At 39.0% G+C, this 25,378-nt stretch overlaps 2 protein-coding genes across 2 annotated transcripts in view; one reads left to right on the forward strand and one right to left on the reverse strand.

The window, feature by feature from the left end:
• The window catches only part of LOC149088134 (cilia- and flagella-associated protein 161-like), a 29,826-nt gene extending 18,652 nt beyond the window's left edge, over nucleotides 1-11,174 (reverse strand). The window contains exon 1 of the mRNA XM_089244819.1: nucleotides 10,777-11,174. The gene's annotated coding sequence lies outside the window, so the exon portion shown is untranslated. The remainder of the gene's footprint in view (nucleotides 1-10,776) is intronic.
• The window catches only part of LOC149088133 (uncharacterized), a 61,997-nt gene extending 38,739 nt beyond the window's left edge, over nucleotides 1-23,258 (forward strand). The window contains exons 2-6 of the mRNA XM_089244807.1: nucleotides 528-1,703; nucleotides 11,124-11,441; nucleotides 20,065-20,263; nucleotides 22,732-22,877; nucleotides 23,094-23,258. Coding sequence (XP_089100933.1) covers nucleotides 762-1,703; nucleotides 11,124-11,441; nucleotides 20,065-20,263; nucleotides 22,732-22,874 — 1,602 coding nt within the window. The 5' untranslated portion in view covers nucleotides 528-761 and the 3' untranslated portion in view covers nucleotides 22,875-22,877; nucleotides 23,094-23,258. The remainder of the gene's footprint in view (nucleotides 1-527; nucleotides 1,704-11,123; nucleotides 11,442-20,064; nucleotides 20,264-22,731; nucleotides 22,878-23,093) is intronic.
• Nucleotides 23,259-25,378: the final 2,120 nt, after the last annotated feature.

Consider the following 25,378-nt stretch of genomic DNA (forward strand, 5'->3'; position numbering starts at 1 on the left):
TAAGCGCACTTTCTATACCTTTTTAGGGATAAGCAAACCTTCTACGTATTTTAAGGCAGTGGTTCCCAAACTTTCGTCATCCGTGGCTCCCTTGTTCAATTCATGATACATCTGCGGCTCTCCAGAATAGCTTGATAGATATTTTCCCATATAAAAGAACCACTTCAAAGTGAAAAATAGGCACGCAAATCAATATCTTCAGCTCACTGCGACGTCTTTGACAAAGGTATACGACGCTCCTAGGAGCTGCAACGCATGCTTTAAGAAACACAGTTTTAAGGGCCAATCAAAAACCTTCGACGCATTTCTAGGAATATTCAAGCTCTTTTAGCGTTTCTAGAAATACACAAACGTTCTACATATTTTTAAGGATAAGCAAATCTTCTACGTCTTTTTAGGGATAAGTACTATGTAGGTACTATTAGTACTACAAGTACTAATGAAGTATGTAAGGGTGGGAACCACTGACTTAAGTCATCTCCATCCACTATTCATCTCTGGTCATCCATTGAAATGTTTTGTTTCAGACTGTATCTTCCTTGAAGCAGCTCGAAGGAACCTTCTCGTCGACATCGTGTACGATTATCGACAGTCATCGCCTTTGTGTCATCGTCACGTGATATCGGAGGAAAAAGTATACTGCAGTCCTTTGCTTTAGAACGAGACATCTGGCGTCAAAATTGTAGCCCCCTTTGGTATTCCACGAAAATCGAAGCAAACCATTCTTAGATATACGGTCCGACATCACTGGAAAATGAGTGATGCGTTTCGAGACTGGTAGCTCAGATTTCGGACCTCCGTCTTTCGTGCCCTGTCCAGTTTGCAGCCGGAAGTTCAGCGAACGTTCCCTCAGGATCCACGAACCCCAGTGCCTGAAACGACTGAAAGCCGAGGAAGCGAACGCCAAAAAGATTAGCAGGACACGAAGACACAGGACGCGTACAAAGACTCACTCTCAGCCGTTGAGGAGACAGACCTCAACGGGGTTCGATATTACATCTTTGGCGTCGTCACTTGGCGGTGATACGATCTCCTCATTGCCTGTGACAAAACCGAGTAAGAAATTGTGGAAATCGTCTTCCTCCAGCGAAACTTTCATCGCCGATTTGCCGGAACGTCCCCAGACTAAAACGTTGGACTATCCCACGCCAAACATCATACATCCGGTGATAACCACCAAATCAGGTGACTTTCCCTCGAAAGGCCGACCAGACAAGCTCTCGTACAAGTCCGTAGTGATACAGCAGCCGATGGCGTCGCACGAAAGTTTGGTGGAGGACAAGCCGCCTACGGTGAAGCTGGGCAAACTCAAGGAGGAGTCATCTTCAATATCTACGTGTTGTGGCCTGAACGTCAGTGACGACAAAGAAGGGCCGATCAGTTTATCTCAATGTCACTCCTGCAAGAGATCGAACAGGCCAGAGAAATTGCACAGTCATAAGGATTCGGCCACCCTCGCGGAACCTATGGAGTCATCGACGTTGGTCCAAGCAACGGGACTTCACAGTAAATCCAAAGCACCCGTCAAAATTTACAGGCAGGTGAGCAACAAGATTGGCCGAGCTGGTAGCCGGTTCGACAGAGCGGTTCTGGTCGACAGTAAAGGATCAGCGGGCTACCAGCTGCGATTCGCTACTTGCCACTTGTGCGGGAAGAACTGCGCTTCAAAAAGCTTCCAAGTCCATCTCCGACGTTGCCAAGAGGTAAGTAATCGGCCAAAAATTTCTGAGAATGACAAATAATTATTTGAGTCTTGCTGAATGGGGGGGGGGGGGGGGGGAAATACACGCATGTGATAATGCATAATATAGTTTTGTAAATTTGGGAACCTTGGAATGAATTGACCACAATCAATCAAAAAATACCGAAGACAAGTGATTTTGAACAGTAGCAAGAAACATCAAAAGTTGCTGTCTTAGCAAAATCTGTAATTTTATCGCCAAGTATCGTGTCCTTAATCACCTTCACATACAGGCTTTCTGCGACCAACAAATTTGGATGATATTTATTTGACGTATCGGTGATAAATCCGGTAATCTTGTCCTAATCTAACCACATGTTAGAAAGAGGAAGAAGAAAGAAAAGGAAGAAAAAAATGAAAAAAGAGAGAGAGAAACATAGGGGTAGATAAGAGAGTATATCATAGATTTTCACCCTCACCGTATGTGTTCTCTTTCACTCCTACATATGTATTGTAGAAAGATATTATATACGTGATGCCTCATTATACGTGAGGAAAAAAATCACTAACAGGAGTATAGAAAGAATGGGAAAAAAAAACTTCGGATCAAAGGGTTATAATGAAGTTTACCGATGGGGAGAAGAAAGGAAAAAAAAAAAACCACAGAGAGCTGCCTAAATACATAACGCTGAAGGTGACAAACGAGAATGATTTGATGCGCAGTTGACAACAGCTGTTCTCTTAAGACCGTTTTACCGCAAAAAAAGAATACAATCAAATTAATTAACATAAACGCACGAAGACACGCGTAACGTGACGCTCCGAGTCCATTCTCACTCATGGAGGACAAAATACGAATCTAGTGAGGCGTGATTTGTTGAAGAGGTACTGAAGTAAACAAACACATCTCCATATCAATACTCCCAGCGAAGCCTGTAACGGGCAAGAGATCTGTTAGAAAACCATTCGGCACTTTGGAAAACCATTCACAACGTCTCTGGCATGACGTGGAGTCACGTCATGTCAGAGACGTTGTGAATTATGATTCGTGTAAATTCTGTGACGGGGGGGATTTCTCGTCTTTAACGTGAAGTGATTAACGTCACGTCAGTGTAGCGTGTTTCGGCCTTAAGAATCCGGATCGAGATTATTTGATCCTACGGCACTATTTCTCACTCGCAGAGAACTGGTCTGGGCTGCCAGCACCCAAGGGTTCATTTATCTTTCGAGTTGACTGATGAATAGGTTATATTTTTCTTTTCTGGGCATGTTCCACACTGTGGTGAGAACAAAGGGATAGTGGCCCCTTTACGACCACGGACGAAATATTTCGTCCAAACTCCAGTGGAAGAAATTTAATCCAGTTCTCTGTGTTTTTTTTCCTCCCTCTCCTAACCACCGGAAAACTTTATTGTAACCCTACGAACTAAAGTTGTTTTTTTTTTCTTCCCCATTCCTTCTCTACTTCTGTTAGTGATTCCCCCCCCCCCACATAATATGATGTATCTTTCTACTACGTATAAGAATGAAAGCGAACACCTAGTGTAAAGGTGAAAAGAGAAATCACTGTGTGTGTGTATATACTTCTCTTATCTAACTTATCTATTACACTGTTTTTCCATTTATTTTTTTCCTTTTGTATATATTTTTCCCCCTCCTCCTGATATAGAGAGAAGCAGCACTTTCATAGTCTGGCAACACGCTGACCCAGCCTAGTCCAATGTTGCTTGGTGAATGTTTGCTTCAGCTAGGGTCATACCGTGACCTACGTGAGTGACACTTTAGTGTGTATTACTTTCGAAGGTCACGGTCATACTCGCATCCAGCGTAGCCCAATATGTTCCAAGGCGGGTTATGGGCGAGCAGTGTGACCGCTCCTCCATTGGTAATGAGTGCCAAATGTTGCAGGCTGGAAGGTATTGGAAGGCTGTCGGAAAGAGCAACCAGTACTTTCTAACCTCCAGTCTAAGTCAAAAGAGCTGCCTTCCTTCCCTATCGTCCAATCAGTCTGGCCACACATTGGTCGAAGAACGACAACAGTCACAACACTCGTTGGCGTATTAAATTGTTCTGGAATCAAATACTCATCATTGTGTAGCGAGCCTATGCCGCTGCTGATTCTTTGCATAAGGGGGAAGGCAAATAATGGAAGCAAATACTTACAAATGACTATTGAGCCAGTCTTGGTACGAATGTGGCCCTGGCTTTCCAGAGTAGGAAATAATATGCCAAAGCGAGTTGTGATTATTGCGTTCTTCGACCAATGTGTGGCCAGACGAATTGGAAGATATAGACAAGGAGACTGTCACACGTTTGACTTAGGTTGCAAGCTGGAAGGTACTCGCTCAGCCTTCTAATACCTTCAAGCCTCCGTCATTGCCGATGATGGAGTGGCCCCACTACTCGACCATGATCAACCTCGGAGCTTATTGGGCCAGCCTTGACACGAGTGTAATGCTGGCTTTAGGTTACGACAAGGTTACCAAATATATCCCCGATTCGTCAAATAGGGATCATCCGCAAAGCTTGTAAGCGAAGGTGGCTAGGGCAGCCATACATCATAACTTCGGATTTCATTTGAATGACTTTATGGAGTGAAGAGGGCAAGCCCTGTGAAAAAGCTCGGAAGAACGTGGATCTCACAATGGGAAGTTCGGCTTGAACGCATTGCTTGCTGTTGATTGATAGATTTGATTTGAATTGAATTGATTTTTAAATCACTTGTGATAGAATTTTCAAGGAATGTTGGATGCCTTATCTATATCTTATTCGTGCTGGGGCTCCCGACTGGGTGATTTTGAACGATTTTCTCAATCTAATTTATTTTTTTCTTTCTCACTCCAAGTTTACTACTCACTACTCTAGTGTCTCTTCCCAAAGGTAGTCTCTGCGCACGCCCCTGGTCAAGACGCACTGTTTTTGTTGTGGAATCAAGGAACCCAATTCAATTATTCAGATAAAATATTAAAATCGATAGATTCCTAGAATAGCAAATGCCATTTATCTCAGACGGTTGATTGTTCTTGGTGGACGCGTGGCTTATCCCAGGGGTCTTCAACCCATGTTCCGAGGACCAAAAGTATTCCTCCGAAGCTTTTTACTGTGGCCCGCCGACCACTTTTAGAAAGTAGCTACTTTAAATATAAAAACGATTAAATTCCAAAATAATAATAGTAATAATTCGCTAAAAAAAGCTGTATTTAGAACTGTGAGATACTCTCAAGCTTCAACAGCAATGCTGTGTATTTCATACAATAAAAAGGGCTGTCACAACGAATTCGGTGACCAAATTCGGCATCCGTAAAGTATAATTCTTCTTAAAAATCTTAATGAAAGAAATAATTCTGGAATTATATTGAGAAAAAAAACCAAATTCCCTTAATTGATGAAAATTTAAAATTAATGAAAAAAAATAGTTACAAAATTACTGAAAGAAATATTTGCAGAGCTACTGATAGAAATAGTTTCAGAATTATGAAGAGTAATTTCACAATTGTTAATTGCAATAATTCGTGAACAAAATTAAGAATTTTTGAAAAGAGCAATTTCATGATTAGGGGCCGTTCAAGTATTACGTCATCATCGATGGGGGGGGGGGGGGTTTCCGATTTGCTGACTTTTGATGACAAGGAGGGGGGGGGTTTGGATAATGCTTACGTCATCAACCACCCTTTATGAAAATATGAGTTAGGATTCAGAGGGGCAGAGCTGATGACGAAATTTTACTGACAAGGGGGGGGGTCAAAAATGGCTAAAAATTTGCTTACGTAATACTTGAACGGCCCCTTAATGAAAATTTAAAATTATGAAATAAATTATTTCAGAATTATCGGTACAAAAAATCTTTAATAAAAGAAATAATTGATTAAAAAAAGAATAAGCAAATTAATTAATGTGAAAGGAAGTTATTTGAAAATAAATAAAAAAATTCAAATTTTTAACGAAACAAACAAATTTTGAGTGAAAAAAAGTGTTTAATAAAATTTGGGGAGCCCTATTTATAATAAATAAGAATACCGCGATATGACTTGGTGGCCGGCGGGCTTCGTGGAAGGTTTAATTTAGCCCGCAATGTCTGAAAGGTTGAAGATCCCTGACTTATCCTTTATGCTCTTTGGACCTGAATTCGCTATAGCACCTAGTCCTCTGAGACCACCTCAAAAAATTAGTGGATTCCCTCCTGGAAGATCTTCCCAAGATGATGTACAGTATGCTCAGATCAGGAATCTACAAGAGGAAACGACAACCATGACAATCTTTTATTCTCCGGGGACAGCTGTGCAACAACTTCCTCAGATACCAGTTTTAGCAATTCAAACACAACACTAGATACGCACTCAGACTGTTTGTTAGCTGCACACTTACACGCGAATTCACTGGGTAATAAATTCCTCATGGTAATAGACTATACTTGTGATCGGTTTCGGCCTTGTGGCCTGACTTACAAGGAAAGGGTACCAAGGTGACATCTTCAAAAAAAAATTGAAAAAATGACCACTGATTCTATCCATTACGCACAGAAATCTTGCGGAATTATTATAGGTCACTCAAAAAATTGTAAATATTAATATTTTGAACGGCATTAGAGGCTAAGAATGAATTAAATAATCCCGCAACCCTAGAGAGTGACGTCATACAAACAACACATGATCAGCTACAGCACAGAAAAAGAAAGAGAAGAAAGAGAGAAAGGGGAAAAATGAGAACTAGGCGAGTGTAGAGAAAGTGGAAAGAAATTTTTTTGACAAATATCCCCAAGAGGCGCGAGAAGCGATGAGTAGCCAACAGTTGCTATTAACTTTTTACGGTTTTAATATAATTTCACTCTACCGCTAATTTTTTTTTGTTTTTTTGTTTGAGATGAATACGCTTGAATATTTTCGGGATTTTTTGAGGACGACACCTTGGGACACTTTCCTTGTTAGAAAAGCTCGGCAGAGGCAGCAATTGCCCCAGGCGAGAAACTTTAGGGGCTGCAAATTCTAAGAAAGAACAAAAAAAAAAAAAAATCCGTTATAAAATCATCGAATTTTGCAGTGGTTAGGAGTGGCAATGTCTCCCCACCACACCAAAAAAAGCCTAGTTACGGCTCTGATGTTACTATACAGTAGACTCTAGCTAATCCGGCACATGTCAGACCAGGGTGTGCCGGATTTCCGAAATCGCCAGATTACTGGAAGCTAATTGAAAAAATGCCCATTCAAATAATATAAAATTCTATGCACAGACATGTTTTCCTATTTTATGATCGAAGAAACCCTGTCTATAAAAACGCCGGAATATGGGACGAGCCGGACTAGCGCACGGCCAGATTATCGAGTGCCTACTATTATGTACTGTTTTCCTGACGAAATAAGTAGATTGGCGATCCTTAGGTTGTACAGTAAATTGTTTGTTTCGGCCCCATTTATCTGAGGGTTTAATTTAGGAGCACCCTGCATATTCAAATAACCTTATCGACTCTTTAATGAGGGCAATACGAAAGCGATATGAACCATAGCAATTAGCTTCATTAGTGTAATTGAAATCGGTGTTGTGTCCATCATCACGGACATGGTCAGAAAGTTAATGGATAATAAAAGGTTCTCCCCAACTTCTCTGTCCCCCGACAATATATGTTCAACGATGCGCTCGAATATATATCTAGGTTAATGGATTTCTGTACTTTTCAAAGCCCCCCCCCAATTTCTGAACACGATTCCCCACGACGAATGTTTCAATACACTTCTCTCGCACGTGGTCCATGATGAAGAGCGAAATGGAGCCATTACCATAAGGGAATACAAATAACGATTCCATTATAATTCATTACTACGTGTTTTCTCTCTCGAGAAGACAATAAAAAAAATGACAACATCTCTTTATATATATATATATACTTTTTTTTTCAACCTGTAATGTCGGAAATAACCAATCAAACGAAAGTGGAATCGATCACTGCACACATTCAATAGCGGCAGCACGATCGCTGTATCTGTTATGATGTGGGGCAGTGGGTCTGTAGTTACAAAAGGAAAGTTGGTGACTGACCAAACGCATCAACGGTGAGAGGGGTCTGTTGGATTATTTAATGCTCCTGCTGTTGAATATATTCGTCCGACGCACGACGTTCTAATGGAGTTCATACCGTTGAATGGGCATCCAGATATGATGGTAAAATGCGGTTTATTACGCACTTAAATCACTTTGGGTTGCTTGGGGAAGAGAGTCATTCTTTCCTGAATAAGGCGACTAGCACTGCACTATAATTCATTGTTATTATGATCAAATGTGAAAGAAAACTATTTTATTGCATTATAATCGTAATATGAATCATTTTGATATGCTGCTTTTGGCTTGTTGATCGTTTTACGAAGAATGTCCGTAAAATTGAAGAGTGTCCGCCGTGAAATTGCATGGCGGATTCTAAAATGAAAGTTAAATATGGTTAAAAAAAATTACCCATGATATATATAGTAAGTGATTGGAGAAATACATTTGTTTTTGTTACGGAAATCCAATAAGAAAACGTCAATTGCTGTGGTAAAATTTACGCTTTTCACTTTTTATGGCGAAAGAAATTTATCCCTGATATTTGAATAAAACTTTTCCGAGATATCAGTATATGTACTTGAAATTCTTCATTTCCGATATTTTTTTAATTCTTAACGTACAGGGACGAGCTATCTTGTCTCTGTGCATATTTCAAATTCAAATTTATTTCTCTGGTCAAAAAACCGATTGCAAAGGTGGCAACAAAATAAGGTATAATTAACAATACAATTAAAGATAAATTGAGAGTATATTTGAAAACAAGTATGACGTAAAGGTACGACAAATATTTACATGTTATATGTCAAAGTTTATACGCTGATTCGCAATACTATACAGAGAGGGGTAAAATTAGAAATTCTAAAGGTGCACAGCACTGGACAAAAGGTAAATACAGTACAATAATAGAACTGTATAAAAGCGGCTATCACGCTACAAGGTGAACGCGTCCCGGAACATTGAAATGGCAGAAAGAAACCAGAATATTTTGTATGTGAGATTATCAGAACTTTCTGTAAAGTATGTGAAGGATTGTTTTATTACAGGGGCTCCGAAGAATTTTATTCTGTACTAGGTAAACTTTGCATCTCTCAGGATCCACATGCATCAGGTTTCTGTGTATATGGAAGAAATATATTCGCGCTCTTTCCCCTTCTCTCGAGACTCTTCACTGATCAGTGACTAATCTTGTAAACGGAAATTGTGTGTGTGTGTTTTTGTTTTCCCCTTTTGCCTCAGCAAAAACCTTTTCTCTTCTCCCTCGCCACTGTTTGACGAGTGAAAAAAAAAAAGTATTATATAAATAGGGAAAGGATGGCTGGAAGAGAGGGAGAAAGAATAGTAGAAAACCGGTTTCTCTTTAATATTTTTTCCCTTTGATTTGCTATGTGTTAACATTTTTTGAGATTTATCTCTTCTAGTTCAACTACTGCTACTACTAAACCGTACAAGCACTTCGTACACATTCATCTACGGTGTTTCTAACGAATCGGCACATGCAGGAATGTGTGTGTTCTGAGTGTATGTGAGGCCCCAAACTTATTTATGTTGTTGAGTTGCGCTTGTTTAGTGTTCATGGTGCCACCTGTCTTTAATTTTCTGAAGTAAAGATGGAAATGCTTGAATTTTCAAGTTATGTCTGCATCGTGTTGTAGGTCTAATTACTCTCTGCGGAGAGACTTTTTTAAATAGGAGACATGCTTGCTTGTTTTTAAACACCGTAGACTTCAATGAAAATTGATCTAACGCCGTTTGGTAACACGTTCGTTTACGGAAGTGGCATTCGCAACTTGCATTCGCACTCGGAAGCTAGAAAACCAACTTCAACCGACCACTATGCCGTCAACGGGGTTCGAACCTGGATTCTCAGGACGAGAGTCCAGCACGATGCCCACGCGACCACACTACTAGTTCAACTCAACATTGTTCAAATTTGTTGCCAAAATCCTGTACGTAAAAAAGCCAAGCTCTAAAATAGTGTTTCTCAACTTTTCTGCAAACGAGGACCAGTAATGTCTGAAACAATGTGACGGACCTCTTGTGTCCCGTATTACCGGAGATTCGTGTAATTTTCGTTGCTTCGATTTTTTTTTTTAAATATTTGTCTCATTTTTTTTCAACGATATATTTACGTCGTGAATGCACGGTGTGTTTTCATCATATAAAGTATGTTATGATAATTATGGCAAAAATTATAAATTTTCATCTCACATATTTGTCAGGTTTAACATTTTTGTCCTCAATTTTTTGGATTTTCAATTGTGATGTGTGATTACGCCTACTTCTAGCAATGTCTTTGATGACACTTGGCGATGTCCCGTATTTTACGGATTATTATTTAAGATCCCTGTTACCCGAATTTAATTTTTCTCAATGACAAATGGTCATCAGACAGAGCACTTGCATATTTTTCTCGTGAAATATTTTTTTCAATTGGGATTTGTAGCTGCCCTTTATTTCCACACCCTTCGGCAATTTTAGTAGTAATTGGGAAATTGCATTTAAAGCAATATATTGCAGTTTTTAGAGAAATTTAATGATGTCTCGTGTTTAAGATCCAAATTTCCTGCGTTCTCCTCGATGATGTATGGTGAACCCAAGTAAGAAAGTATAATTTTATTTGAACCCATATGGAGAGATATTCCGAATATCAATAATAATGGGTGAATAATTATGTCAAGTCTGCCTGTAAACCACCTCTCTGGTCCTCGGACTATAGGTTGAAAATAGCTTCTCTAAAATAACCAATCCTCCAATGAATGCTTTTTGATCATTGTAATGAAAAAAAAACCAGAATTTTATTGTATTATAGTCATGTGTTATGAAATTTTGATATACTATTTTGACATGCGAAAATATGAGTTGGAAATTAATAAAAAATTGTTCGCGTGGATTTCAATATTAAAATGCAACATGGAAGAAATTATTTTCAAAAAGATAAAAATTTACGCTGTGATATACAGTCGAATCTCGTTTTAACGGATATCGTTATAGCGAAAATCTAGTTTTAACGAACACTTTTCTAATCCCCCCAGATTAAATCTACATAAGAACAATGTAAATACCTGGAATTCCTTTATAACGAAATTTCGCTATAACGAAGTGGTTTCTCCGGTATCCTTGAGTTCGTTATAACGGGATTCGACTGCAGTAATTGGGGAAAAACACACACAAACACACAAATTCCTACGGCGTTCCGTCAAAGAAAATGTCACGAGATGCCACGAGATGTTCAGGAAATCTCACGAAATTTTCCCGAAAATTGGAAACAGCAAAAATTATTTTCAGTTATTTCTTCAGAAAAACCCAAAAATCATCATTTCATGGCTCTCTCTGTCTGATTTCCGTAATCCTGCATTAATATAATTTTTTGAGATAAATTCAGGAAAACTTTTTTGTATGTAATGTGTAGCGCTGGGAGATCGAAAACAGGCCGCTGCCGGCGTTGAGGTCGAAGACAATGTTCAACAACAACAACAACAACAACAAGCTGAATGATAACAGCAATAACGTTAACACCTCTTCATTGGCTTTCGAGATCGGAGCCGGGCAAGAACTGAAACAGACGAGGACGTCTCCGTGGGAGGCTTTTCAAAACCAGTTGGTGGCTTGTCCACATTGCGCAAGGACTTTCCTTCCGGAGAGGTTGAGGTCTCACGTTCGTAGCTGCCGTAACGTCAAGAAAGATGCTCCGCCTCCTCCTACCCAAAATGCAAGAACTTTCGAAAAGGTAAGAAAAAGAGCTGAAAAAACATTTATTTATTTCATTGGAGTTTTGATATGTTGTGATAATTAACATTCGTGCCTTTTTCAGTCTCAGTTTGAGAGTATGTGAAGCTTTTCTAGGTCAGTCTCGAAAACTTATTTATCTCAACGCCCATTGTATCTGTAACTTCTACTGAGATTTACGGAAATTTCACCTCCATTATTTCACCCCGGAAACATTTCGCACCCGGAAATTTCACTCCAGACATTTCGCCAATGGCCATTTAACCCGGACATTTCACCCCTGGCACGTTTAATCACTGGTGCATTTCCCCTCTGACATTTCACCCCTGACATTTCTCCACTGACATTTTGCCCCGACATTTCACCCGCGACATTTCAACACGAATATTTCGCCCCTCACATTTAGCACCAGACATATCGCCAATGACATTTTAACCCGGACAATTCGCCCCTGTCATCTCGCCCCAGACATTTAGCCTCTGACATTTCAACTCGGACATTTAGCCCCTGACATTTCAACTCGGACATTTAGCCCCCGACATTTCAACTCGGACATTTAGCCCTGACATTTCAACCCGGACATGTATTATAACTCACCCAATCACTTGGTCATTTACAGTCACTCACTTACTTGGTCACTCATACATTGAGGCACTCTAAATGTCCGTGGCGAAATTTACCGTGGACGAAAACCACCAAAGCGAAATGTCGCGGGCGAAACGTCCGAGGTGAAAATTCCGGCTCTCGCTCCTACCGCCCCCTCTATTCAGTTCCTCAATGGGCGACATCACCCACTTTGAGAACTTGTGTTTGTATTGAACCTTCTTAATCAAAAAAGTTAGCAAAATAGTTGAGACATTTCAACGGACCATTGGAAGAAGGGGCGGGGTTCAGCAATTTTGCTGCCAAGTGATCATTGTTATCAGTTTATTTCAAGATTTATGGGTATTAGTCAAAAATTATATTAGCTCATAATACATAGTTTTAATTCAATTGGAGTGTGATTTTCTAAACTTCCCGAGTACCACCTATTTATCCCAGAGCAGGGGTTCTTTACCTTTTGTGTTCCACGGATTCTTTGTGTCCATAAGATTATACAGGGGCGCCCCCGTTTTGAAAATTAAAAATATTTTGTGGGTGAGGGGAATCGGCATCCAAAGATTCATGCACTATCACAGAATATACAAGAATGCTGAAAAATATCTGCTCACCAATGAAAATTCAGAATTAATAAAAAAAACATTCCCAGAACTGATGAAAATTCAGAACCAATGGAAGAAAATAACTCATAATTGATGGAAATTGAAAATTATTGAGAGAAAAAATCCCAGAATTGAGATGGAAATTCAGAATTAGTGACAGAAAAGTCTCAGAATTGATAAAACTTCAGAATTAATGAGGGGAAAAATCCCAGAATAAAGATGAAAATTAAGAATTAATGAGAGAGAAAATCCCAGAATTGAGATAGAAATTCGTAATTGATGAAATAAAAAAAATTCAAAAATTGAAGAAAATGATAATTATAATGAGAGAGAAAATCATAGAATTGATGAAACTTTAGAAGTAATGAGAGAAAAATTCCTAAAATTCAAAATATATAATATATATATATATTTATTTTTTCACTTCTAATTACGTGAGTGCGGGTCCCACCAAATCGCGGGGCCTCTGTCGCACACCCCTAACGGTGGCTCTGAGATTGAAGGCACGGATCGCTTCACAGGATAATATTCAGCACATGATAATGTAAAAACAGTAAGTTTATTGTTTTCTCTTCCAAAACTACGGACCAAATTTTTAAATTTTCCCTTTACAATTTTTTTACATTTTTCTCGAGATATTTAGAGCAATTCGATTCTTTAACCCTTCAAGCGGTTTTTAAAATTTCATTGATCCGCATTTATTACAACTATTTCACCAAACACCAACTCTGGCCATATCGCTATATTGCAATTTACTGCCATTAGTGAGATGGGTTGGAAGTGAAGGTGCTGTCTATCGGTGGTCGCCTCGAGTTCGTTTGGGAAAATATCTCATCTATATCCTCCCTTGGGTTCGAACCCTGGACCCTGACAACAACCTTCACGATGGTAGACGAGCATCTTACCACCATGCCACTCGGACACGTTTTACACACGCCACTCGGACATTTATTACAACTGTCACAATGGAAATCACTATAAACTCTCTGTAAAATTCCACCTTCTTTCAAGAATACCTTTATTTTGCAGTTGATAAATGCTTCCCTCCTATCCCTATATTCCCCTATTCCCTCCAAAAATAATAATTAAAAAAATATAGATAGACAAATACACACTCTATCCTTTTCTATTATTTGTGCTTGAATGCATATTCCTTTTCTACCATCATACCGAAGGAGAAATAAATAACAGCGTCTCTCTCCTCCTGTTAAACAAAAGCTGACTCCGCCTACTCGCAAATGGTCTGACAGGTTCGAAGGGAGGGGGGGGGGGGAAATGAAAAACGTGTTCGTCTATAAAAATAAAAACTCTACAAAGTATAGTGTGACCACGGAAAGATGGCCTCTGACCTTGTATGAACTTCATCACGAGTCATTCTTCAGTAGGGAGAAATGGGAGGGGGGAAGAAATCCAGCAGCAAAATGAGAACGTTTATTTTCTCTCTTTCCCCCCCCCCCCCCCCCACCTCCAATTTCTTCCTACTGAAGAACGAATCCTCTCTTTTGGTCATACAAGGTTAGAGGCTATCTTTCCGCGGACACACTATATCCGGGTCAAAATAAGAGGGTTTTATAGAGTGATATCTCGGAATTGTCGAAATATAAGGTATCAATTCAGGCGAGATATCTTGTCATTGCCGCTGTAGGGATTGGAGAAAAAATTCTCACAAATTTGGTTTTTCAGCATTTGTGCCGCATTCAGTATATCATCCATCTGAATGCCTATCAGAGTAATTTTCCCAATATTTCTTAAAAAATGAGAAGAAATAAAAATATATAAGGGGAGTCAATAATAAATGGTCGCAGATGCTTTGAAAGACTGTTTATTTATAAGGGAAAAGTCCATGACAACGGACTTTGATCGATTCCCCCTTTTTCCCACGTAGACATTATTATTGGAAATAGCACTGAAAAATTTCAGCACTAAAGAATATTTATTGCTACAAATTTTTGTTCATTTTATCAGATATTTCTTTAAGGGCGGGGTCATGGTAATGACCTTTATTATGTAGAAATGTTATTTAAGACATCATTTATCCATTGATTCATTTCAAATGTCTGTCACATATATTTGATTGAGTATGCCATATCATATACCAGTACAAAATTTTACATACAATACTTAATTTTGTACAATTTATCAAAAAAAGTGCATGAAAAACAGCTAGCGTTCATGATAAAACTGCATGAAATCAATGTAATTGCCTAAAAAATGATTCGAAATAAAGAAAAATATTTAGTTCATAAAATCATGAAAAAAATTGAGAATTGACTCAATCGTATTCAAAATTAAATTTTGAATTTCAAAAAAAAAGTTTTCAATTTTTTTGTAACCGAAGAATATTCGAATGGATCTTAAATCTTTTTTGTCATTTTATGAACTACTAGCTATAATACCAGGCGCTGCCCGGGTTTTCTTCAATGAGGTTTTTTTGGATCACGTGATATCTCCCTCTCTTTTTCTTGAGGGACATACAAACCGTGTCCAAGTTAACCAATATGGCGACCTGCGCGATTCATGAAATAAACAAATATAGATTTACACAGAAACGTAGAAATGAATATATATTTTTCTTTTTTTAAGGGGCGCTAGGTATTTCGATCCCCCCCCCCCCCGAACTTCAAGTTATCCATCTGTCTGTTCCAGCTTCCGAAAATCCTTAGTTAAAGCTGTGGAATTTTTTCGATGCACTTTTCACGGGCTCATAACTAATTTTAAAATATCCTAACCCACATGAATTTATGCAAATAAATATCAAAAGAGACAATATGGAGACATTAATTTTCATACTTGAGAAGATATAAATGAAATCAATGATATTGCTCGAATATCCAACTCAAAAGTAGGTCCGGCTAATTACTTCTTATTTAATCTCCTGGGCTTCGTATATCTCTAAGCGAACTGAATATTTCAAAAATCGAGAATTCAATACAATTTTTAAAATTATTGATGGGGCGGAAAATCCCACTAATTTCCGCATTTCTACAGTAAAATCGACAATTTTAGCACTGATTTCTATGAGGATCACCCTTTTCCTGACTCTCAAAGCGATGCTGATGATTATTATGACGTCTATTCAAAAAGCCTCATTACTGAGAGTATATTGAAAATGTGGCAAACCATTATAAAGGCATAAACTATTATACATATACTAACAGGATTAAAGAAGTGACAAACCGTTGTAAAGGCATATACACGTCTGGAACGCATTGCTAGGGAACCACGGTAACCAAAGTAAACGTTCGGAAAGTGATTGTTCAGGCCCAAAAACCATTGTTGCCGGACAGTTTTTTTGCCCACTTGGGGCATTTGCCCTGGGCTGACGAAATTTTAAAGTAGCCTATCGTTCAAGTCGGGTCCGATTTGGTATATATGCAAAATTTGGCGACGATCGATCTAAAATTGTAGATTTGTATAGAGAACATACACACACGCAGACACACAGGCAGACAGAAAATCAATTTTATATATATAGATAAACAGTGTTTCCTTTATCTTTAATAAATTTTTATTCAATTTCATTTATGTCGTGTTATTTTATCATGAGCGTAATATGTTTTTGATGCATTTTTTTTGAAAATTTGTAAACTCAAGTATTGAAGACATGTAAATTTTCTTACGGGTATATAGGATAGCTTACACAATGAAATATACGTTGGATATCAGGGGCGTAGACAGAAATTTCGTTCGGGGGGAGGGGGGGACCAAAGTGATAGAACAATGGATTTGGCCATCTTTTTCACTCTTTTCGGTCATTTTCTCACATTTCGGGGGCACCAGACCCCCAAGTTTCCCCCTCGCTACGCCCTTCGTGGACATTAACAATTTATTACCTCCCCCCGACGATGCATCCCTGGCCAAGCGAGAGCATAACTCGCACGGGAATGCAGGTTTTGTGACGTCACAGTGCCTGCTCCTAATTGGGTGCGCTGTTATAACGCTGCACATCCAGAGCAGTTCACTTTTTTCTTACTTTTTACTTCTGTACTAGGTCCCTGTGCTAGACTTCAGTCCAGATAAAAGCCCCCCCCCCCCCGATTCAGATCCAACCACGATTATCCAAAGAAATTTTTAGTTGTCAAATCTGCCGCATATGGGATAAACTATGGGATTATTATGGCATTTAATTAAATTAAAATTAAATTAAAATTTATAAATTCAGTTTTAAATGATTAAAATTAAATTCAATTGAGGTGAATCTAGTCACGTGTCACACCCCTAGAAGTTTTACTTCTATCACGCGAGATTCTCACGCAGATTATTTTTTCATTCATTTTTGGAATTTGTCCGTCAGTTTTGGAATGCTCTGTAGATAATAATAAACAACCCTAATATTATTAATTCGAAAATAATATTAACTAATACTCATAGTCTTAAAATTACTGGAAATATTGGGAGGGGGCTTCAAATTTGTATGGGTATTATGGAGATTATACATGGCATATACTGGGATACATTGTGGGCGGCTCGTTTCCCTTGCGAAAACACAAGTTTACAACTATGCTAATACTAAATAAGAATGAACGACGCAGGTATATAACATTTCGAAACTTCCGGTACAGTCGAAGAACCAATCAACATGAAGTGCTACATATAATGGGAAGTACGAGGGAGGCGCGTAAGTGGTTTATTCCCAAGAGCAACAATTTCAGTCCATTTCTCAATGATGAAAAATGGTTTCCCTTATAATCTTTGGGCTCTGTCCAATGCCATTTTCTAATACACTATATCCGTCATTAGAGCATATCAGTGAAGTCGGTTCTGTTTATTTCCGGGTAATTTTCTCAGTTTTAGATATGAACGAATTACACTTATTAATACATTATTCCTTCGGGTTCGAACCTCAAATCCAGTATGGACTTCAAATCAGCGTGTATCAAGTTTGAGGCTTTGGACCGATCTGAAAACACCCATGAATTTATTATAAACTTGAAACATGAGAGTTAACCGAAATTTGTGTTGTCGTGACTTTCTTTGACATTTGTATGACATTGCGGGTGTACATTTGCTGTTGTCTCGGTCGATTTATCGAATGGTTGACATTGGCAATGAATGTGGTTTTTGCGAGTTGATATAATGAATAATATTTCTTTTATTCAAACATCAATCCAGTAACGGTGAAAGAAAATCCAAGAAAAAGGAATAAATGTTTCCAGTGCAATCGATATGCATGTATGTATGTATGTAATCCAATATTCGCAGCAACCCAAAAAGAAGAAGAAAGACGGTGCAATAGCGAAGGTGCTTTTGAAATTTGTCAATAGCATTTCGAAACGATAGTTTCTGTCTGTAAAAAGAAATTTACTGCGAAATACTTATAACACCAAATACCTTAAAAGCAATTATTTGCATGTCAAAAAGCGAAACTAACTTTTTATAATAATAATAAAAGTACTACGTATTTCTCTAACAATTTCATCGCACCCTGAAAGTGTTAACGGCAAATACAAATACCAAAAACAGCAACAATTTTCAGTTGTAACGGGCCATGGGATATTTGAAGGTCTATTTCTCTCTCTCTCAGGGCTGGCCAACCAGCGGTACGCACGCCGCAAGTGGCATACCATGGCATAAGGAGTGGTACGTGAACGCTTTCTAAAAATTAAATTCGCTACAACTTTTAAACAAACTTTTTCTTATGAACAATGGTCTTGTAGGATGTCAAACCTATATTTAATAGTAGGCAACGTTAATAACAATCTGATAACTTTCTATTCAAGTCGTTCAGTTCGGTTTTTCATCTTTGTTGATTGTTGCTGGACGTCCTATGAGTATGAGATTCAAGATCACATCTACACAGGGGACATGCGTTGTATAATACAATTACATTGTATGTCCATGAATTCTTGGGGGGGGGGGGTATTAAGCCCTTTTATAAAGTTTATTCAGGGGGCAGCGGCCCCTCACAATTTTAAATATAGATGGCATAACTGAAAATATCAGACACAACACTAGATACGCACTCAGACTGTTAGGTACACGCACATTTTGTTCCAGATTCTGCCACAAAGTTGGACTGGAATAGACCTCAGCAACGGGGTAGCTCCGGTGGTAGTCCTATAGCGTTAATTCATTCAGTCTTCCCCTTACGTAATCTTGCTTAACCGCAGACCCATGAGTCCGTTGCTTCATATTCTCTTGAAATGCGTATGGGACTAACGCACCACTAGAAATGTACGCAACGTTTGCGAAACATCCCCCCCCCCCCTCCTCAGTATGTCGTGACACAACTAATTTTTAAAGACTTCATTCCTTTTTCACGAGTACCCTCGAACATCCGGCAACTATATATGTATCTCCACAACAAAGCAGGTGGTCAAAAACCTGGGTCATACTGGAAATGTCTATATACTCAAGATTCACGCACAAATGATTAAGATTTCCTTAAGAATTGATGAGAAAAATCTGCCGTGCTTCGAGAGTGTTCAACGCGGCTGAAAATCCTTTGTTACGAACTAGATTGTTCAAAATGTCTCAAATTGTTGGAATTTAAATCGTTTTGCGATTACTTTCTGTTTGTTTCAAATCAGATAGGAAGTAATCGCAATTAGTAAACACTAAATAGTCCAGCCTTTTGAGTATCGTCTGCATTCTACAGGATCAAACAGAAGAAAGCCTCCAGCTCGTAGTGTAATAATAACCATCCTTATTATTATAATACCTTATTATTATCCTTATTATTATATTATTACCATGCATTTCATATTTATTTTAATTCTCAGTATTTTCAGTGTATCCAAAGTTATTATCATGTACAGTCGAACCTCCCATACTAGACACTTCTCGTTAGCGGACACCTCCTATTAACGAACACTTTTTTTCAATCGCGTCAACGGGATTCACACAATTTACTTTACTATATACCTCCCCCTCCCCCGTTAGCGGACAAAATTTTAGGGTCCGTGGGTCGGGGCTGCAACTAGGATTACTGTGGGGGCAAACACAATTTTGCCCCCCTTCCCCGCGTGAAATTTGATGATTTTTTATCGTCGTTGCTACAACCTAAAATTTGCCGTCCTTCTAAATTTTGGCAATCGTAGTTGAACCTGCCCCAGTTCTTGCCCTACCATGGATCCGTTATCGAGAGGTTCTGTGCATATAATCTTTATTCAAAATTTATTGTTAGTTGAAATTTGTGATTTATATTTAGAAAAAAAATCAATAAAATTTCCGGCAACACCCATCTTTCAGGATTGCTTCGATGTCTCTTTGAGATGTGAAGCGGGGTATATATGCTACGGTTCTTCAATGCACATAACTTTCCGAGCATGTCTCGAATCTCGATGTTTTTTCAAGATATACCCATCGAAGGAGTGTTATTTAGCACTTTTTGGATATCACTAAAGATTTGTTTTTGATGTAAGAATTGCACGCGCGCGTACACACATGCACTTTCCTGAATCATGTGTGTGTTTTTTCTAGGCACCTGAAAAGAAGACAACGAACAAAGTCTTGAGAAGGCCTCCGATGGTTCTTTGCTACATTTGCGGTCGCCAGTTCGGGACCCAGTCGATAAGCCTACACGAGCCGCAGTGCCTGAAGAAGTGGAATATGGAAAACGATCGCCTACCGAAACACATGCGACGGCCGGAACCACAGAAGCCTGACACAATCCTCAGCGGTTGAGTATTTATTTTATCTTCTATTCCTTGCATTTGCGAGACCTCCACTTGGAATTGAGTGCACGAGAGGGAAATATTAAAAAATTAATTTTTCAACCGATAATTTACGCACCTAAATTTAGCGAGCACTAACCACTCTCATCACATTCTTTATTTGATTAAAGGGATATTTAAAAAGAATTCTCATCCTTTCTTTATTTCATTTGCTTTGAGCAACGCACGTTTTATTTCCATTTTTACAGCACGAGCTTCAACGGCACAATCATCATCTGGTCTTCGTCCTCAGTCAACTCCGAATATACGCCAACTTACCACCCTCAAAAACCGGCAATTATCGACTCCTACCGGACAAAACGAATCCCGCATGCAAATCGCCACACTTTCGAAACAGCAATCACCTCCTCAGCACAAACCCGAATCCCAAATGCAACCCACGACTGCCCATGCTATTTCACATCAGCGCTCTTCATCGCAGTCCGGAAGAGATACTCCGTTTGCATCTACAAGCAGTCAGCAACGCCAAATCGTTCCCGCAAACAGTCGGCAACGCCAAATCGCTCCCGCAAACAGTCAGCAACGCCAAATCGTTCCCACAAGCAGTCGGCAACGCCAAATCGTTCCCGCATACAGTCAGCAACGCCAAATTACTACTACAAGCAGTCAGCGTAACCAAATTACACCTACAAGCAGTCAGTACGTCTTCCAAAATCCACTGTGCAGGACATTCCCTCGTGGGTCATTCCCTGAAGCTAGAGATTGTTGGATATTTTTTCTGAGACGTAAGGGAATTTTCATTATATTTCTGGGAGAAGGTCACTATATCGTAATTTTATGATTATCGATTTTTTTCTGCCTGTAAAAAAATCTATTCCTTTATTTGATTGGATTTCGGGTTTTAATGGTGCAAGGACTATCTTGTATTAACTCTTCTACGTACAGGCTTTTGTCAACAAATTCGGACAACCCACAATCGGGTATTTGAACTGAAAAACTGCCCAAAAAAGTATATTTTTTTCAAAATGCGCCCCAAGTACGAGAAAAAAGAAAATAGTTCATTGTATAGCTGAATAGATGGTGCATTTTTTGGTAATCTTGGTTTCCTCCCATCCGTCGGGGTTTGGCCACATCGCCGATCCTCGAGGCATTGAGTTTTTTGTATTGTCGTTCGGAATACAATACTAATCACTGATGCTAATTTTTAAATTCGCGGCTGCCCAACCTGATGCAACTATTTATAGCCGAAAAAAAGGCGCTAAAACCGGTGCCTACAACAAACCGAGAGTCGGAATTTGATAACCAACCCGAATGGGATCCCGGTCAACGTGATAGTGATTACATTTTTCCTCTGAAAGTGTCACCCATAGTGTGTCAAAATGCATCAGGAATTTAGTATTTTCCCCCGTGTTTGCCCTTTCTTTCGTAGTTCTTGCTAAATAATCTTGCGATTATTTAGTCTTCTATATTTCGAAACAAAGTGGGTGAGAATCCCTTCATCCCTCCGCGCCAATGGAGTATATACACGGTCATGGCGTATTTATAGAACTATATCCTAGGGCGGCAAAGCCGGTTTATTTTTTCGGTAAATACAGGGCCACACTCATTCGAAGAATGGCCCAATAGTCATTCGCAAATATTTGCTTCCAACATTTGCCTTCCCTCATATAAAGAAGCAGAAGCGGCGTAGGTTGGTTACACACTGGCCTGGTTCCTAGGCGAAGATTTGTTTCCAGAACAATCGTCATGTTGTGACTGCCGTTCTTCGACCAATGTGTGGCCAGACGGATTGGAAGACCGGAAAGGAAGACGGCTTCTTTGACTTAGGTTGGAGGCTTCAACATACTGGTCGTTCTGTTCGACCAGCTTTCCAATGCCTACCAGCCCCCAACATTTCACGACAGGGCCGCAACTGGTGCTCCGGGTGTTGGACCAGAATAGACGCCGAATTCACCATTTAACTGCTTCCCCTACATGCAAGGGGAGCCAAAATTCCGCGTTGCCCCAGGCGACGAAGTATCTAGTTGTAGTCCTGTTTGACGATCATTGCCGATGGTGGAGCGCGGCCACACTAATTGCCCATAACCAACCTTGGAAAGCATTGGATCAGATTTCACACGAATGTGGCCCTGGCCTTACGTATGTCCTATGAACATGCGCCAGTGGGCGCGATCTCGTATTATCAAACAAGCATTCACTGATTGATTACTTCCGTTAGAACAGATTTCAGTACTTGACGAATTAGGTATTTAACTACTTAATCACATGATTACTAAATTACTTGACGATACTCTAAACGGGTCTTATACCCAAATAAAATGCACTTTTTCAGTAAAAATTTGAAATTCGAAGCCTCAAACGTCTCCAGATCTATCGAAATAAAGTAACCTTTATGAACGTATCTTTCAAACCAAAATAACATTGAAGTATACAAGTTTGAATGTAATTTTTCTCTCTTACTCAACCCAAGCAGAAGACGGCACCATCGACTTGGATGCAATGGCTGAAGCTGCGTGGCAAAGTCACCTGGAACAATTGGTTCCATGCACCGGTTGCGGTAGGACTTTCCTTCCGGATCGATTGATCGTTCACCAGCGCTCGTGCCAAAGGAAATGACGGGTAAAAATTCGCATTTTTCCCCCGTTTTTGTCTATTTAAAACTAGTATTAATAAGATTCTGTTTTGATAAGAATCGAACGCAGATGTTTCCGAAGCACGTGTTTTTGACATATATCGATCAGTACAAAACTGACATGTTTTTTAAATGCAGTTTACAAGATTTTATTTAGACACACACAAAAATACCATGTTTACATTTTTATCGCTGAATTCTAGCTATTTCAAAGAGCAAGAAATGGAAGGATGCAGTAATATCCAGTTTTTATCATTGTCTCACTGACGCTGGAGGGAAGTTATTACGAATCCAAGTATTACTCAAATTTGTATTCACTTAGCTGCACTCGAGTAACGAAAGTCGGTTCACGAATAAAAACTTGTTTTTCTTAAGAAAATTTCAGATTTTGTTTCTCTTCTCGCCAGTATTTAACAGGGGGATAAAACATTGCAACCTTCCGATAACGGAAACTCGTGGGAAACGCAACTTTTGTTCTTATCAAAAGCCTTATTTCACAGAATTGAAAATGTGACCGCTAGGTGAATGTGGAAAATATTGAGTACGTTATATGGGATATTCGCTGTGAGACTTATTTTCTTTGTCAAACACGAGCTGAATAATGTGCCAGCCTTCCTACATGGTGGTGACTTATGTTGGAAGTTTTCAGAATTGTCAAAAATTTGAAATTTTAGCCGATTATTTTCCGCTGTTCGACGATAATTCGCAAATTTTAACAGCAATTATTTTGGTGAAAGTTTGCATTATCCCGTATTTTCAGAGTTGAAATACGCCCTCTTCCCTTAAAGTTATTATACTGGTGGGGGCCCCCTCATGATAGTGCGATTTAGCACTGATTTCCGAGGATATGAATAGGCCGAAAGGATCCCTTACCGCTTTTCAGACAGCCCTGGGTGAGGGAAGCTATTTTCTTCAAGATGAATACGGGATAGCCCCGATTGTTACCGGAATAATTGCCGATCGCGGATAAAACTGCAAAAATATGCGATATCATAATATTCCCCAATCGCGAGCACTCTGGGGTTTTTCAGTAAGCATCGAGACAGTTTCAACATTAGGCAGAGGGCAGTGAAATTTCATGCTCGCCCGGGGTGACAAAGTTCCAATCCTGAATAGATTCCGTGCAAGATATTGGATAAGATAGTGAAAAAATAAAAACGGAGCTATACACGTTTTGACGCGCCATCCCACGAAATCTTGCGGAACGGACATTTTTTGGAACGGAGCCATGCTTAATGAAGAATTGATTTTTCTCGTACATACCATCCGCAGAGACCACAAAAACGAAGGTTATCGTTACAGTTGTGGAAGTTCGCGGCAGAGTTAATTCATCACCAGTGTTTTGTAGAGCATAGCCGTCTACCAATAAACCAAGAGGAAACGAGAACTAGCTCATCATTTCCATTTGAGATTAGCCAGGTAGCATGCATGCAATGCATGACCTTGCAGAAAAATCACATAATTTGATTGAATATTCTATTTGTTTCTAATACTGTATATCCTTGACTTCTTTGGCGAATTCCCGAACAGCCCACACTTGGACAAACAGTAATCCCAAAATATAATTTCGAAGAGTAATTTCACTCCTCTCCAAAATTTTTAAGGGGAATTTTTATCAATGAAAAACAACTGCTAGAAAAAAATTGAAGGACTATTTTCATTCCTGAACGAAATTCGGAAGAGTAAAATTAAATTTTAATAAGCAAACACTGCTCGGACATAATGATACTTAATAGAATACAGGGTGTCTCATAAATTCACATAAACAGTTTATAAAAACACGAACATTGAAGTAATTGTAATAGCAATGCAGTTTGAGGAAAAAGTTATTCTCAGGAAGGGTAACACCCTGTATATAATGACTTTAAGACAATTAGTTCGCTCTGACAATTATTTTCATTCATTTAAAGTTAATTTTCAACAATAACAATAGTTACACATTCTAGGAAAATTTTTTTTGAGAAACTACAAGAAATTCTAATGCGATGAAGAATTTAAAAAAAGGAAAGCTTTGAAAACTGTTATTGAATAATTTTTGCATGGCATCGATACAGACAAATAATGTCAATTAATTCCATGCTTTTTAATTACAATAGACTCTCGCTAATCTGGCACACATCAGACCAGGGAGTACCGGATTACCGAAATATATGTCAGGATGGCTGAGTGGTCTAAGGCGCCAGACTCAAGGATTACCGAAATAGCCATACTGGAAGTCATTTGAGAAGCCCATTGAAAAAATAAACTTCTGCAAAAAGACATGCAGTTTTGTGACAAGTCACATACAATGACGTGCTTTCCTCTTCTATACTCAAAGAAAACCCACCTAGAAACGCTGTATTACTTAATGGGTCAGACAAGCGCACGACCAGATTATCAAAAGTCTACTGCATTAAAAAAAGGGAGGCAAGTCGAATGGTTCTCCATTATATTTAACGAGAGATTTCCCAGACTCTTTCGGAATTTATGCTAACCATTGAAATAGACA

This window comes from Pholcus phalangioides, unplaced genomic scaffold (assembly GCF_987345545.1).
Source record: "Pholcus phalangioides strain wild (caught in Gottingen) unplaced genomic scaffold, Ppha-v1.0 ptg000003l_1, whole genome shotgun sequence".
Taxonomy (NCBI): Eukaryota; Metazoa; Arthropoda; class Arachnida; order Araneae; family Pholcidae; genus Pholcus; species Pholcus phalangioides.